General features: G+C 38.7%; 3 protein-coding genes across 4 annotated transcripts in view; 1 reads left to right on the top strand and 2 right to left on the bottom strand.

The window, feature by feature from the left end:
* SLC17A1 (solute carrier family 17 member 1) overlaps window positions 1–16,085 on the bottom strand; it is a 157,840-nt gene that overhangs the window by 46,972 nt on the left and 94,783 nt on the right. The window lies entirely within an intron of this gene.
* Window positions 121–3,441, top strand: H2BC1 (H2B clustered histone 1). Its single transcript, XM_045390580.3, has one exon. It carries the CDS (start codon window positions 272–274, stop codon window positions 653–655), a length of 384 nt encoding a protein of 127 aa, XP_045246515.1. The 5' UTR covers window positions 121–271; the 3' UTR covers window positions 656–3,441.
* Window positions 4,725–5,330, bottom strand: LOC102128167 (histone H2B type 1-A-like). The gene has a single exon (XM_074038745.1). The coding sequence runs from the start codon at window positions 5,233–5,235 to the stop codon at window positions 4,846–4,848; it is 390 nt and encodes a 129-aa protein (XP_073894846.1). The 5' UTR covers window positions 5,236–5,330; the 3' UTR covers window positions 4,725–4,845.

Here is a 16,085-nt window from a genome sequence, read left to right as displayed (position 1 = left end):
TGACTAGAATCACCTTATTTGCATTCACGCCACTTCGCATTGTCCAATCAGATTTTGGATGCCCAACACGGCATTTGAGGGCCGTGCCTATAAATACCGCACCTTTCGGCCAGCAGCGATATTCGTTTACTTGGCGACGGTGGGAGTTGAGGTGTTACAGAGCTGTTTAACACTGAAGAGCTGTTTAACACTTAAAAGAGCTGTTAACACTTAAAAGAGCTGTTTAACACCTAAAAGAGCTGTCTAACACTGCAGAAGTGCTGTGGCAGTTATGCCGGAGTTATCGTCTAAAGGTGCTACGATTTCCAAGAAAGGCTTTAAGAAAGCAGTCGTTAAGACGCAGAAGAAGGAAGGCAAAAAACGCAAGAGAACCCGTAAGGAGAGCTATTCTATTTACATCTACAAGGTGCTGAAACAGGTCCATCCAGATACTGGAATCTCTTCCAAAGCCATGAGTATCATGAATTCCTTCGTCACTGATATCTTTGAGCGTATAGCGAGTGAGGCATCACGCTTGGCTCACTACAACAAACGCTCCACCATCTCCTCTAGAGAGATCCAGACGGCAGTGCGGTTACTACTGCCGGGAGAGCTGGCTAAACATGCTGTGTCCGAGGGCACCAAAGCTGTCACTAAGTACACCAGCTCCAAGTAAGCCGGCCAAGTAAACGTCTTTACAACCCAAAGGCTCTTTTCAGAGCCACGTAAACATACTGAAAGAGCTGTGAACTTACTGTATGTTTCTGTGTAAGGCTGTCTTCGTAAAGCCACTCAAAGATAATCAGCTGTGGGCTTAAGGTAGACGAACTAGTTCCAACAAGACCAGCCTGGCGGGGCACCGTTGTTAACGCCTGTGTAATCCCAGCACTTAAAAGGCGGACGCTGGCGGTTCACTCAGGAGATGGAGACCATCTTGGCCAACAAGCTGAAACTCCCATCTCCGCTAAAAATTCGGAAATCAGGTGGGCGTGGTATCGCTTACCGTAGTCCTAGCTTATTGGGAGGTGGAGGCAGGAGAATGGCTTAAACCTAGGAGCCGGAGGTTGCAGTGAGTCGAGGTTGTCACTGCACGCTAGCCTGGTGACAGCGAGACTCTCAAAAACGGTAGTTTGTATAAAAGCTACATCTTGATCGATATTGGTATGTTTAAGGTTAGCATTATGTATATGAAACTACAAAGTGCAGCCACGTAGACAATGTTACTTGCATTATGATCCCAAATTTTTATAGACCTCCCAAAAAGGCAGTAGTTGAGAGGAAGTTACGTTTTGTGCCACAGGTAAGTCAAGGTGTGGAAATCATTTTGGGAACTCTGGAGAACTCCCAAATCTGATTTGCAGGAATGAAACAGATTTAAAGTGTCTTGTAATTTTCTTAAATTTATAATAGTTTCCTTAATTGTCGTGTTAACTGGTTGTTGACCTCCATCTGTAAGGGCTCTCAAGCATTAAACTGATTTCAGCCACCTTAAAAACGAATCAAATGTTACTTCTTGGAAACCTGGTTAGCTGGAATTCTCAATCTGTTTAACGCATGTTCATTTAACCTTTTAATGAAATTTTGGATGTGTATATGTGCTTGCTTTAAAAAGTTAGTACCGGGCGGGCGCGGTGGCTCACGCCTGTAATCACGCACTTTGGGAGGCTGAGGAGGGCAGATCATGAGGTCAGGAGATCGAGACCATCCTGGCTAACACGGTGAAACCGTCTCTACTAAAAGTACAAAAAATTAGCCGGTCGTGGTGGCACGCGCCTGTAATTGCAGCTACTCAGGAGGCTGAGGCAGGAGAATCGCTTGAACCTGGGAGGCAGAGGTTGCAGTGAGCCGAGATCATCCCACTGCACTCCAGCCTGGGTGACAGAGCAAGACTCCGTCTCAGAAACAACAACAAAAGAATATATCGATGTACAAGACCTGTTAAAATAAGTGCCCCCACACTTTTGTGAACAGTAAGGCAGTTCCTGCAAAGCCCCTGCGTGCTTTAGCTGGGAAATCTTCCAAGGAGGTGACAAATTGGGGGGAAGGGGCATCTAGCATCTATGCTCACCTTGTACTGGGGATGGGATCATCTCCAGTCAGGTATTCATGCTTCTCTAACACCTTGGAAAACAGCAGGTATCACATAACTGCCAAATAACCTGTCAACTTTGTGACCACTGTCAGTAGACTATCCTGATTATCCAAGGACTTTTAGGCTTATTTGGGCAATAGATAAGTAGGAATACCAGCAAATAAAAACTCTTTTTCAGACTAAACTTCATGTAGCTTTTATATCGATGTATTTTGGCTCCAAATAACAGGAAATGCTAGCTGGACTGGTTGAGATAATAAGTAATGCAACCAAACAGGACAACCTAAAGGCAGAGAAGTTCCACCAATAGGATGATCACAGCCCTGGCTCCACTACCCTGCAGTCTTGCCTCTGCCCTTCTCCCCATTGTGATTTTGCCATCATACTGGTCACAGTTCCAAGTGTTCATGCAGAGATGATAAAGTAAAGGCAGGAAGAGTCACTCTATTCCACTGGGTCTTGGATTGAGAGCAAAAGGAGTCTTCCCAGAGGACCCATTCCTCTCAGGTCCGTTTTCTAGAACTGAGCCTAGTTCAGGTGCTGCCTGAGTCATTCACCTACAGAAGACCACAGGATGGGTGTGAACTGATCATCTACCTTCATACATATTTGGCATTTTAAAAAGTTAAATATAGTTCTGGGTACTTTGTTTTTGTTGTTAATGAGGTATTTCCTATTCATTATTCTTTAACATTTTGTTGTTATATATGTAACACTGCTTTCTGTGCATTTTTATTATTTTTTATATCCTTCTAGTACCTCACTGAATTGACTGACTTTGCTATTGGTTTCCTGGTAGATTTTCTTGAGTTTTACATGTCTGCAATACAGGTTGAGCATCCGTAACCCAAAAAGCTCCAAAATTCAAAACTTTTATTGTATGATGGGTTTCTTTCCTAGTCTAGCTGATCCTATACACAGCTTAATATAAATTTCTATGTACATGCAATAAAATATGTTTAATATTATTAATGAAACAATGCCAGATTGAGTTTTCAAAATATTTAAAAAATGTGTGATATAGTAATATTTGTGCTTCAAATAAGATTGAAAATTATATTTTAGTGCATACATTGTGGAAAACACTATAGAATTTCCTCAAAAAATTAGAAATAGAACTACCATATAAATCCAGCAATCCTACTACTGGGTATATATTGAAAGGAAATAAAATCAGATTCTCAAAGAGATATCTGTACTCCCATGTTCATTGCAGAATTATTCTCAATAGACAAGATGTAGAGAGAACATAAATGTCCATCAGCAGACGGATAAAGAAAATGTGGCATATATACAAAATAGAATACTATTTGGCCTTAAAAAAGAAAAAGAATCCTGTCATGGGCAGCAACATGGATGAACCTGGAGGATGTTAAGTGAAATGAGCCAGGCACAGAAAGACAAATGCTGTATGATCTCATAAGTGGAATTTAAAAAATGTTGAACTCATGGAAGTAGAGAGCAGAGTGGTGGTTACCAGTGGCTACAGTTGGGGAGTGGTGGGAAGATATTGGTCAAAGGATATGAAATTTCACTTAGGAGGAATAAGTTGAAGAGCTCTATTGTACAATATGCTGATTATAGTTGGTAACAATATGTTCTATTCTTGAAAATTGCAAAGAAAGTAGATTTAAGTGTTTCCATAACAAAAAATATGTGGGGTAATGCATATGTTAATTAGATTGATTGCTATTCCGCAATGTATATATATTTCAAAACATCATGTTGTACACAGTAAATGCATGGTTTTTATTTGTCAATTTAAGAAATGAAAATAGTTGGGCAGAGAGTGGATTTTAGGGAGGCAAGATTAAGAGCAGTGAGATTAATTAGAAACTGTAATTCAGGTGAGAGATATGAGTATGCAGACAAAAATGGTAGCTGTGGAGATGGTGAATAATCGACAACAGAAATATGTAGGAAGTAAAATTACCATATCTTGAGAGATTGAAGTGAATAGAAGTTGAACAGAGACTATTAGAGAAAAAATACATTTCTGGTTTGGACAACCATGTGAATAGGGTGGTACTCATGGATGTAGAGAACACAGATGTCCAGGAAAGAGTTCTGTTGGAATCATCTGGAAATCCCTGTGGAGAGAATTCTTAAGTGGCTAAGCAACATTAAGAACTGTGATATTGAGTAAGCAGTTTACTGGAGTTCACAGAGACGCAGAAACCTGCGGCTTTAAACCTCAAATCCCAGCAGATAAAGGGGAGTTAGCCTGATCACTTTTCATAGAGTGCAAGAAAAGGACCGTAAAAAGCACAAGAGATGCTGCAAAGAGAGCTATTCTATTTACATCTACAAAGTGCTGATCGGGTCCACCCGGACTTGGAGGATGTTTTGCACACATTATGGCCAAAGTCAAGAAAAAGCAAACAGCCTAATGCTCAGTGCCAGACTTCCCTAAGTGGGCCTTTTTTGTCATCGTAGAGGGTTTGTAGTAGAAAAAGTCGTAGACAAAAAGTCAAATTTCCCCATGGCACTATCCACAGAAAGAATATCCCCATGAACCCAGGATTATGGGAGCTCCTCTTGGATTGCTTCAGCTGTGAGATTTTAGCTTTCACCCAAACTGCTGCAGAAAGAGTTAATGCGAAGTTTAGACTTAAAGATAACCATGTATGTCTAGTCCAGGAAAAAAGTTTATCAGTCTGGCAATGACGCATACCCTATAATAAAATAAACATTCTATAGCCCTATTAGAAGCTTTCACTGGCTCTTAAAAGAGCCTTTGGTTTGTGGAGCTCATCTGCTGGCTGGATTATGTTTTACTTGGAGCTGGTGTACTTGGTGACAGCCTTGGTGCCCTCCAACACAGCATGCTTGGCTAGTTCCCCGGGCAGCAGCAAGCGCATGGCCGTCTGGATCTCCCTGGAGGTGATGGTCGAGTGCTTGTCATAATGCGCCAGGAGGGAAGCCTCACCTGCAATGCGCTCAAAAATGTCACTAACAAAATAATTCATCATACTCATGGCCTTGGAAGAGATTGCAGTGTCCGGGTGGACCTGCTTCAGCACCTTGTAAATGTAAATAAAATAGCTCTCTTTGCAGCATCTCTTGCGCTTTTTACCCTCCTTCTTTTGAGTTTTAGCGACTGCCTTCTTGAAGCCCTTTTTGGAAGTTGTAGTGCCCTTTGAAGCAAGCTGCAGCATGTTCATCTTACAAGTTCACTGGGAGATCAGTAAGTGACGTTTGACTGGAGCGAAGTGTGATATTTACAGGTATGGCCCTCAACCTACGTCATTTGCATCCAACATCTGATTGGATAATAGGTAGAGAAAGTATGTAAATAAGGCAACAGCAGTAAGGTTCTCTGATTGGATAGATGGCTATCAGCCAATCAGTCAGATAATAAGCCACAATCTGCCGTCAGACTAGAAATACGCTGACTACCCGTTTTAACGGGTGTCTTTTTCGGTTATAACTTTTATTTTTAAGCTATGTCTTAGACTGGGGAAGCTCGGGGAAAAGGCAGGCGCTTTTCATTCAGAGAGGTTCTGCAGTTCCTCATGGGCTGTGTCCGCCGGCTGCTCAGCAAGGGCAGCTATGCTGAGCAGGTCGGGGGCGGCTCGCTAGGGTACCTGTCTGCGGTTCTGGAGTACCTGGCCTCCAACATCCTGGAGTTGGTGGGCAACGCCGTCGGGACAAGAAGACCCGCATCATCCCACGCCGCACGCAGCTGGCCGTCCGCAACGACGAGCTCAGCAAGCTGCTGGGCCGAGTGACAATGGCCTGGGGTGACGTCTTGCCCAACATCCAAGCTGTGCTGCTGCCCCAAAAGATTGGGAGTCACTACCACAAAGTCCAGTGTGAATAACCACGCAAGTTGTAAAAGCCAGCGAAGTGACTTGAATGTCTAATGTCTAGAAGAAGAAAAAAAAAAAAAAAACAAAACAAAAAAAAAACAAAAAAAACAACCCAAAGCTGAAATCAAAGGCTCTTTTCAGAGCCACTCAATTTCTGAGTAAGAGCTAGTTTACAAAAAGGATTACAAAATGCTGTTTCGTCAGTAAGACTACAGTTTCGTAAACAGGACTCAGAACAGTTCTGGTTATTGGGGTATCCGAAGCAGTTTCCTTTAATACTCGGTAGTATTGACAGCAGAACTTGATGTTTCTGGGGGAAACTGTTTCAGCAACTACTTCAGGTAGGCAGGGCAGTCATCACAGCAGGCTCCTGGAAGGGGAAATGCCATCCTTCTTGGAAAAATGAACAAACGAATTAGGACGTTATCGTGACAACCTTTCCTGAGAAAAATAATGTGAAGACGGGGAATCCTATTTTTGGAATTGAATTTTAGTTAGGGAGTCGAATTAGACTGATTAGAAACAAAGGAAGAAGATTTGTAAACTTGCAGCTTTCAGTACAACTCTTGTTGGGAGAGCATGCCTCTATTGACATCAGTCAAGGAATGGGCATATCTAAACATACTCCTAGGGCGCATGTTTTCTTCTGCCAAAGAATTACTTTCCGAGAATTCTAGGATGGTTATATGTCTAGAAGACCGTAGCCATGCCATTTTAATAAACCAAAAGATAAAAGGTACATATGGATATTTGATACCTTGTTTATGTGAAAGTGCTTAATACACTATAATAAAGTTTATAATGTTTATAAGGTTTATAAGCTACACATTAAGATACAAACCCATAATTAGGCTTTGGTTTGAGATATAACGGACACACTGAGATATAAATATCTTATAAATATATCTTATAGATATATTATACTTATAAATACTCATAAGTATAAAGATACTAATATTTAATATGTGGGTTATATCTCAAACCAAAGCCTAATACTCTGTGTGTGTGTGTGTGTGTGTGTGTGTGTGTGAGACAGAGTATTGCTCTGTTGCCCAGGCTGGAGTGCAGTGGTGCAATCTCGGCTCACTGCAACCTCCGCCTCCTGGGTTCAAGTGTTTCTCCTGCCTCAGCCTCCCACGTAGCTGGGATTACATTCACGTGTCACTACACCCAGCTAATTTTTTTGTATTTTTAGTAGAGACGGGGTTTCACCACCATGGTTAGGTGATCTGAAACTCTTGACCTCAGGTGACACGCCCACCTGGGCCTCCCAAAGTGCTGGGATTACAAGCGTGAGCCACCGCGCACGGCCAAAAGTTATTTTCTTCATAATGCTTGTGTCCATAAAATTATTACTCCAAACTTATAGAATTAAATAAATATAAGAACTATTTGTTGAAAACAATTATTAAACCTCCGGGAACTTAATTTAGATAGAGATATTTAGGAATTGTTTTAAGGTTACAAGAACACAGTTTAAAAAAACCTATGTTAACATTTTTGAAAATATTGAAGAAATGTAAGAGTTTCTGAAAAAATAGAAATTGCTTAAATTAAACCTAGAAAGCAGTGAGGACTAAGATGAATGGGGAAAAAATGAGGTCACCAATGAGTTAACATCTTCAAATATCAGGCGACTTCTTAGACATTTAAGAAAAGGATAAATCTACAGCTAATGAAATGGTTTCGAATTATTAAAAAAATCCCAAAAGTGAATGAAGAAGGCATGCTACTAAGTGCAGCACGTTCTCAGTTAGAAGTAAATATACACAAATCTTCCATTACATATGAGCAACCAACTCTGGTAGCCAATTAAAAAGTTAACAGTGATAAACCAAGATCCATCTACGAGTGTAAGGATGTTTGAATGCTGAGTAAAATGCAAACCTATTTGCTAAAGGAAAAATAAATCTTAAACTCAGTAGATGCTTAAAAGGCATTTGTTAATATGTTTAGATGGATAATCTTTATTTCTTAGTGGAATACTGGTAGTTCTTGTTAGAGTACTTTTAAAATCACTGTTATTTAACAATGTTCTTGATGATTAGACAAATCTTTAAAAAGGGTACTAAAAAGATTCTCCTACACTAGTAGAAGGAAATAAAATCAGATTTAAGTAACATCTGCAGGGCAATGCCCCACAATTAACTGAGAAATAATTATTGGAAATCATCAGTTCTCCTCAGAGCCATACACCCTTTCAGAAAAGGAGCTGTGATCAAGTTTCAAAAAATATCATTTCAGTAACTCACTGATGTTCAATGTAGTAACTGCAGCTGCTTCAAAATGATGGCATTAATCTGTCATCCTCAGTTCATGCAAATTGTATTACATGACAAGGGATTTTAATAAGTAAAACAGAACATTTTTGGTGAGTGTTGGTTGCGCATCATTTATAAATTCAGAAAGCCATAGTAAACATTTACTAAAGGAAATGACAATTTTCTACTGTAATTACACTGCAGAAAATAGGGAATGTAGGGGGATTAAAGACAAATGAAATTGAGAATGAGCAAGGACACATAATACTTGGTATTAAAACCCAGAAGGGAAATAAGTACATCTGATTATCCTCCAAAGTGGGTGAATGAGGAGCAGAGAATAAGCAGTGAATAAGTGAGCAATCATGCTCTAATGCAGTCTGTTCTGCAAAAGACCAAACAAGGGAACTGTCTTACTGCTGTAACACATCACAAACTCCTAATCTGGAAACATCAACATTGACAGAATTCAAGTACCCAAACTATACAGTAGAGCTAAAAGTTTTTTCACCTTTTTTTTTTTTTTGACTACAAAAAACATTTAAGAAATACCTTTTACTGCATGACCAAAGTCACAGTTAGGGAAACATGCACATACCAAGAGCTAAAACAAAAGTTTTCAAAAACAATATGCTATGGTGGAAGCATTCTGACATTCCTTTCTAAATTATTGTGTTGTGTTCTATTGTTTTCTTGTATGTTGTATTTCACAAGTGGTTCATGACTTGCTGTTCCGAACAAGACTGGGATGATGAAAATGGTCAATCAGGATAGTCCACTCTGCACTCAGGTTTAGTCAATAAAGGAACTGCACTCACTGGGGTACCATGATTGGTTCAAAGGATGGGCATGCTACCCAAGCTGAGCCAATAAGAATCTTTTCTGATATTTTCAGACCTGGAGATTGAACAGACACATTTATAGGGTGCAGGACAAATCAAAAATTTTAGGAAATTAATCCAGAGCTGCCAGTGGCTGAATCTCTTGCTCTTGGAGCACTTTAAAAAATAAAGGTGACATCAGAAATAAAAACTTCTGTGGCTGTTCAAAGAGAAGGTAGTGGGGGTGGGGTGGTAGGGGGAATGTCTGTGTATCTCAGATTCCACTCTCTGAGGACTTCAGTCCCAGCAGTTTTTCTTTCCAGTCTACAGTTACCCCAGAACAGAACCTTTAATGGGCCCCACCCTTTCCTCCTTAATTTATCTCAATAATGAGTTTCTTTTGTAAGCACATCTGTCTGACAAATTTAAGCAAAAATTTTCAGCTTGACACAATAAAACCCCTCCCCAAAATCATAGTCAATTAAGTGTGTTTGGTCTTTAATCATGGCCCCATATCTCAGTACTCATGTTGGTGATATTAAATGGCTTTGCTCTTAATCAGGGTGTGCCAGAAGGGATAAATGAAGAATAAGAAAGAAGCATGAAATTAAGCTAAAAGATGGAACTTTTCTCTTTCCTTTAACACTGTAAACCAATTAGAAGACAAATTTAGAGCCAAATAAGGGGTATGGCTGGCGCTTTGAGAAGATTTTTGAATCCTCAGAACATTTTGACTCCTTTCCGTGAGGTCATTAACCCATTCCTTCCCTTCTGCTGTTAAGAAGCCCTATCAGACCAGTAGGATGGGCAGGTCTGACTCTCAGTGTCTTCTGTTACACCAAGATTCTTTTGAAATCCTGAAATTTATGAGAACTGGACCATATTTAACTAAATTTGTTCTCAAGGTCTTTCTACACAGTAAAAATAAAATTAATACCCTATTACCTTTTCCATCTTAAATTGTACAAAATTACATGGTCCAACTGAACTCATTATGAAATCACATTTGCAAAAATTGTAAGAGTGAGAAAATTATGACAGTGAAAGAGATCTGACCTAACCGACTTCATCTTGCTAGATCTTGTTAGATCTTACCTAACCAACCTCCAAACTGCCCTTGGTTATTTCTGAGCATGGGCCAAGCTAACTTTGGGAGAAATTTAGTTTGTAGTTTAAGTTATAATAGCCCTTCTCAATAAATTAAACCACCTTTGTTAAACTAATGAAAGCCTACCAGGTTAGGAGGATGAGAGGGTCTTAATTTGTAGTTAAAACATTATTCCATTACTAGCCATTATTCAATAGGTGACAAGTCAATTACTCTTGTAAATAATGTCATTAGTGTAGAATCTAAGATTGGATTTTTGGATGTCTTTTCAGGCGTTTGCATTTCTGATGACTGGATGGCCCTACTGGACCCATGACTCTTGACTCAACTGGTCCTATGGCCACTACTCAGAAGTGGACTCAGCTTCAGGAAGGTCATTTTCCCTATCCCTATGATTGCATTCTCAACCAATCAGCAGCACCCATTCCCTAGCCCTCTGCTTGCCAAACTATCTTTGAAAAACTCTAGCCTCCAAATTTTCAGGGAGGTTAGTTTGAGTAATAATAAAACTCCAGTCTACATTCTAGCCTGTTTTACATGTATTAAACTGTTTCTCTATTGCAATTTCCTTATACTGATAAATTGGCTTTATCTGGGCAGCAGGCAAAAGAAAAAAAAAACTCATTGGGTGGTTACAACTGCTATTACAACCAGTAATATATGACCATCATATGGCACCCAAATAATATGATTTTGGAAATATGAGTTACTGCCTTCCAGTGAAATATAACAATGTTACTAAATCACTGACAATTTCCCCCTTTCAAAATATAATAACAAAATTAGGAATTCCTTCAAAAGAGTCTTCTCTACCATTGTTACTACAGAGAAATATAAGTCCTACATTATATAAAGTGTTTCATTCTTAACATGTTTCTTCTGATTCCCCTCAATCCTAGACATTCAGATTCTACCTGGATTCTAGATTGGTATCTAAGATCAGGAGCAAGGCAAAATGTTCACTCACAATTAAATTCAACTGTATACTGGAAATCCTTGCTAGTACAATAAGGCAAGAAAAATAAATTAAAGGCATATGGATTTGGGAGAAAATGAAACTCCCTGTGTTCACAGATGATATGATTGTTTATGTGAAAAATCACAATAAATCTTTAAAAAAGTGCCAGGAAAAGGAACTAGAACATCTAAAACTATTTTGAAAAAGAATAAAGTGGTAGGGATCACTGTAACCAAATTCAGGACTTATTTTATAATACAGTAATCAATATTGTGTAGTAATGGCAGAATAGATCAATGGAACAGAAGAGAGAACACAGAGATAGTCCTACACAAGTATGACCAACTGAGTTTTGACAAAGATTAAAAAGCCATTTAATGAAGTGTTTTCAATAGCTGATGCTACAGCAATAGGCAAAAATATGTATCTTGACTTAAACCTTACACCTTGCACAAAATTAACTCAGATCATATATTTAAATATGAAAAATGTTAAACTATAAACCTTTTAGAAAAAATATGTAGGAGAAAAGTCTTTTGAGTCTAGATGTATGCAAAAAGTTCTTAGACGTGAAATCAAAACAATCCAGAAAAGAAAAAAAAAAAGTAAAAGCTTTTGTTCTGTGAAAGTCTCCTCAAAGAAGAAACAACAAGCTACAGACTTACAGAATATATTTGCAAACCATATATATGACAAAATACTTGATCTATATTAATATAAAGAATTCTCAAATCTCAACAATAAAAAACCAAACTATTCCAGTAAAAAATGAACAATATTCATGAAGAGACATTTCATTGCCAAGGACATACAAAGGGCAAACAAACACATGAGGAGATGTTTAACATTAATGCTCATTAGGAAAGTGTAAGTTACGACTAGGAGGAGATACCACTACATACCTATCTGGCAACTAAAATTAAAAAATTGACAACATCAAATGATGGCATGAATATGGGAAAACTTCATCTCCCATACATTGCTGATAAAACTATAAAATGGTACAGATCACCATGGGAAATATTTTGCAGTTTCTGAAAAATCAAAACATATACTTACCACGTGATCTAGTACTCCCACTCTGGAACATGCATCCCAGAGAAATGAAAATGTATGTGTTTTAGTCAGTTTGGGCTGCTACAACAAAAATACTATAGACCGAGTGGCTTAAACAAACAAAAATATTTCTCACAGTTCTGAAATCTGGGAAGTCTAAGATACGGTTGCTGGCAGATCAGATCTCTGGTGAGGGCACTCTTCTTGGTTTGTGGATAGCCTTCTTGTATCCTCACGTGGCAGAGAGAGAAGAGAGATAGAAAGCAAGTTTTCTGGATTCTCTTCTCATAAGGGCACTAATCTCATTCATGAGGGTTCTACACTTATGACATAATAACATTCCCGAAACTCCACCTCCTAATACCATCACACTGGAAGTTAGAATTTCAACATGTGAATTGAGAGGACACAAATATATGAACTAAGGGACACAAATATTCAGTCTATAATGTTATGGTCATATAAAAATCTGTATGCATATATCCATAGCAGATTGTTTTTAATAGGTAAGCCTTAGAAACAATTAAAATGTCCTTTAATGAGTGAAAGTTTAAACATACTGTGGTATATTTATACCATGAAATATTACTGAGCAACAAAAAAGAAAAGCTATTGGTAAACAGAACAAGTAGAAGGGACTTCTAGGAAATTATGTTGAGTGAAAATAAAGTCAATCTTAAAAGATTACATACTATATGATTCCATTTATATAACTTTTCAAAATAAAGTCATAGGGATGGAGAATAACTTAATGGTTTCCAGGGGTTTGGGATAGTGAGGCAGACGGGATAGCACGAGGTGTGGTTATTAAGGTGTAACATTAAGGGGATCTTTGTGATGATAGAATTGTTCTGTACTTTGATTGTGATGGTTACACAAATCTACACATGTGATAAAATTATATGGAACTATTCACACATTGTACCAATGTCACATGCCTGATTTTGAAATTGTGCTATAGTGATTAAGATAAGGCCATTGGGATAAAATTAATGAAGGATACAGTGCACCTCTATATACTAGCCTTGCAATTTCCTGTGAACCTATAATTATTTCAAAACAAAAAGTTAAAGAAAACCAGCCCCTTTTAGCTACGAGGCGACAGTATAACTCATATTCATTAGTTACTAGGTTTAAAAAAAGCCAGAGCTGGAGAAATCTGGGATGAAATAACATTATAAAAATAAATTAAAATTTTATGAAGAGAAATGTAAAGTCACAGGCTGGAGCAGGAACTGACTGATATAAGGGAAGACAATGATCCTAAACCTTAGTTACTTGGAAAACTAAAATATGATCCACATTCTCCAGACAATGCAAAAAACAAACAAACAAAGCACCTGGATATTTACAAGATATAACAACTTTAAGCATCTATGAAGTCACTTTTTAAAAAAAATGTGGGTTTCTCAAATATTAGAAATTACTGATTAATATATTTGTTGGATTACAACAGTTATTAGCCTGAACTTCTAATTTCATTAGGAAAAGAATAAATAACCATGGGGATGGTTTAAAATTACAATAAAATATAAGTTGCAAAAAATTTAACTACCAAAGAATGGACTACATGGAATGCAAGATACTGACGTTACTGATGAGTTCCTTTCTCAGAAAAGTGAGTTTATTCTCAGATTTTTACAAAGATAATCCTGAAAATGAAATGGTTCAAAAAACCCATCTCAATTGTAACACATTAAGAAAATATATAAAATGTCTGCGCTTCCATGTTAATTATAGCATTACTCACAATAGCCAAGAAATGGAATCAACTTAAGTGTCCATCAATGGATGACTGCAATTTAAAAATGTGCTATATATACACAGTGCAATACTATTTAGTCTTTAAAAAGGAAATCCTGTCATTAGCAGCAACATGGATGAAACTGGAGGATGTTAAGTGAAATAAGACAGGCATAGAAAGAAAAATATCACATGTTCTCAGTCATATGTGGGAGTTAAAAAAGCTGATCTCATGGAAATAGAAAGTAAAATTATGGTTACCAGAGATTGAAAGGTGGAGGAGGTGGTGGGGAATGAAGTGAGGTTGGTTAATAGGTAGAAAATAGAAGGAATAAGTTCTACTGTTTGATAGTATAGTAGGGTGACTATAGTTAACAATCACTTATTATATCTTTTAAATTAGCTAGAAGAGAAGATTTGTAATGTTCCCAACATAAAGAAATGATAAACATTTGAGGCGATGGATATCCTAATTACCCTGATTTGATAATTACACATTGAATGCATGTATCAAAATACCACATTGTTAAAGTATACAAAATATGGCTGGGCTCTGGGGCTCACACCCGAAATCCCAGCACTTTGGGAGGCTAAGGTGGGTGTATCACTTGTGGTCAGGAATTTGAGATCAGCCTGACCAACATGACAAAACCCCGTCTCTACTAAAAATACAAAAAAAAAACACCAACCAAACAAACAAAAAAAACCAAAACGGCATGGTGGGTCACGCCTGTAATCCCGGCACTTTGGGGGGCTGAGACGAGTGGATCACCTGAGGTCAGGAGTTTGAGACCAGCTTGGCCAACATGGTGAAACCCTGTCTGTACTGAAAACACAAAAATTAGCTGGGCGTGGTGATGGGCGCCTGTAATCCCAGCTACTCGGGAGGCTGAGGCAGGAGAATCGCTTGGACCCGGGAGGCAGACGTTGCCATGAGCCCAGATAGCTCCACTTCACTCCAGTCTGGGCGACAGAGCGAGACTCTGTCTCAACAACAACAACAACAACAACAACAACAACAACAACAATAATTAGCGGAGCATGGTTGTGCATGCCTGTAATCCCAGCTACTCGGGTGGCTGAAGCACGAGAATCCTTTGAACCTGGGAGGCAGAGGTTGCAGTGAGCGAAGATCACACCAAGACTGAGTGAGACTCTGTCTCAAAAAAAAAAAAAAAAAAAAGGATACAAAATATCACATTATTGAAGTATACACTTGGCTGGCAGACAAAACGGACTCCCTGTGACAAACTGAGGCTCTCAAAACTTCAAACAGAACCAGAGGGCCATAGCTGGGTGAGGGAGTGTTCAAATACTCTGTGTTCTCAGAAAAATGTTGTTAAAGTATCACAAAGCCTCCCTTTCTACAATCAAGCCAAAACAGTCGTTATTGGTGCCAAAGTAAAACTACAGCCAGAGCCTCTGGGCAACCACACCCAAGGTTAAAAGGATCATCCAACAGAGACTTCTGGGCTTGGAAGCCAACCAGTGTTCAGCAATGGTAGCCAATCAGAGTTCAGCCATATCAGGACTTGACTGTATTGACCAATCAGAGCTAAGTTACATTGATCAATCAGAACTTATTGAATTTAAAATCTTTATTTGCATAAATGGCCCTGACTGGGAACCTGGGCAGGAAACTTTTGTCATAAAACCAAAATCCAGTGGGGTGTAGTGACTCATGCCTATGATCCCATCATTTAGGGAGGTCAAGGAGGGAGGATGGCTTGAGACCATGAAGACTAGCCTGGGCAACATACTGAAATGCTGTTTCACCAAAACAAAACAAAACAAAACCAAAAAAACCTGGGTGTGGTGGCATGAACCTGTAATCCTAGTTACTGGGGAGGCCAAGGCTGGAAGAGAAATAGGCACACTCATACAGCTGCTGGTGGAAGTGTACAATGGTATAATATGTATGGTGGGAAATTTAGCTGGATGTGGTGGCACACACCTGTAGTCCCAGCTACCCAAGAGGCTGAGGTGGGAGAATTCCTTGAGCCCAGGAGTTCAAGGCTGCAGTAGGTTATGATCCTGCCACTGCAATGGGCAACAGAGGAAAATCCCATTTCTCAAAAAATAATAATAAAATAAAAACATAAATTAATACATTTCGTGGGAAATTTAGTAAAACCTAACAAAATAACATATGCCTTAACCATGGACGCAGGAATTCTTCTAGCAATCTACCCTGAAAATAAAACTCCACATATATGAAACAACAAAGATGTACAAGGTTGTACATGCAGATTATT

This window comes from Macaca fascicularis, chromosome 4 (assembly GCF_037993035.2).
Source record: "Macaca fascicularis isolate 582-1 chromosome 4, T2T-MFA8v1.1".
Classification (NCBI taxonomy): domain Eukaryota; kingdom Metazoa; phylum Chordata; class Mammalia; order Primates; family Cercopithecidae; genus Macaca; species Macaca fascicularis.
This window is presented reverse-complemented; position numbering and strand designations above follow the sequence as displayed.

Excerpts from the sequence above, each read along its gene's own strand:
- H2BC1 (XM_045390580.3), top strand. The coding sequence starts at position 272 with ATGCCGGAGTTATCGTCTAAAGGTGCTACGATTTCCAAGAAAGGCTTT.
- LOC102128167 (XM_074038745.1), bottom strand. The coding sequence starts at position 5,235 with ATGAACATGCTGCAGCTTGCTTCAAAGGGCACTACAACTTCCAAAAAG.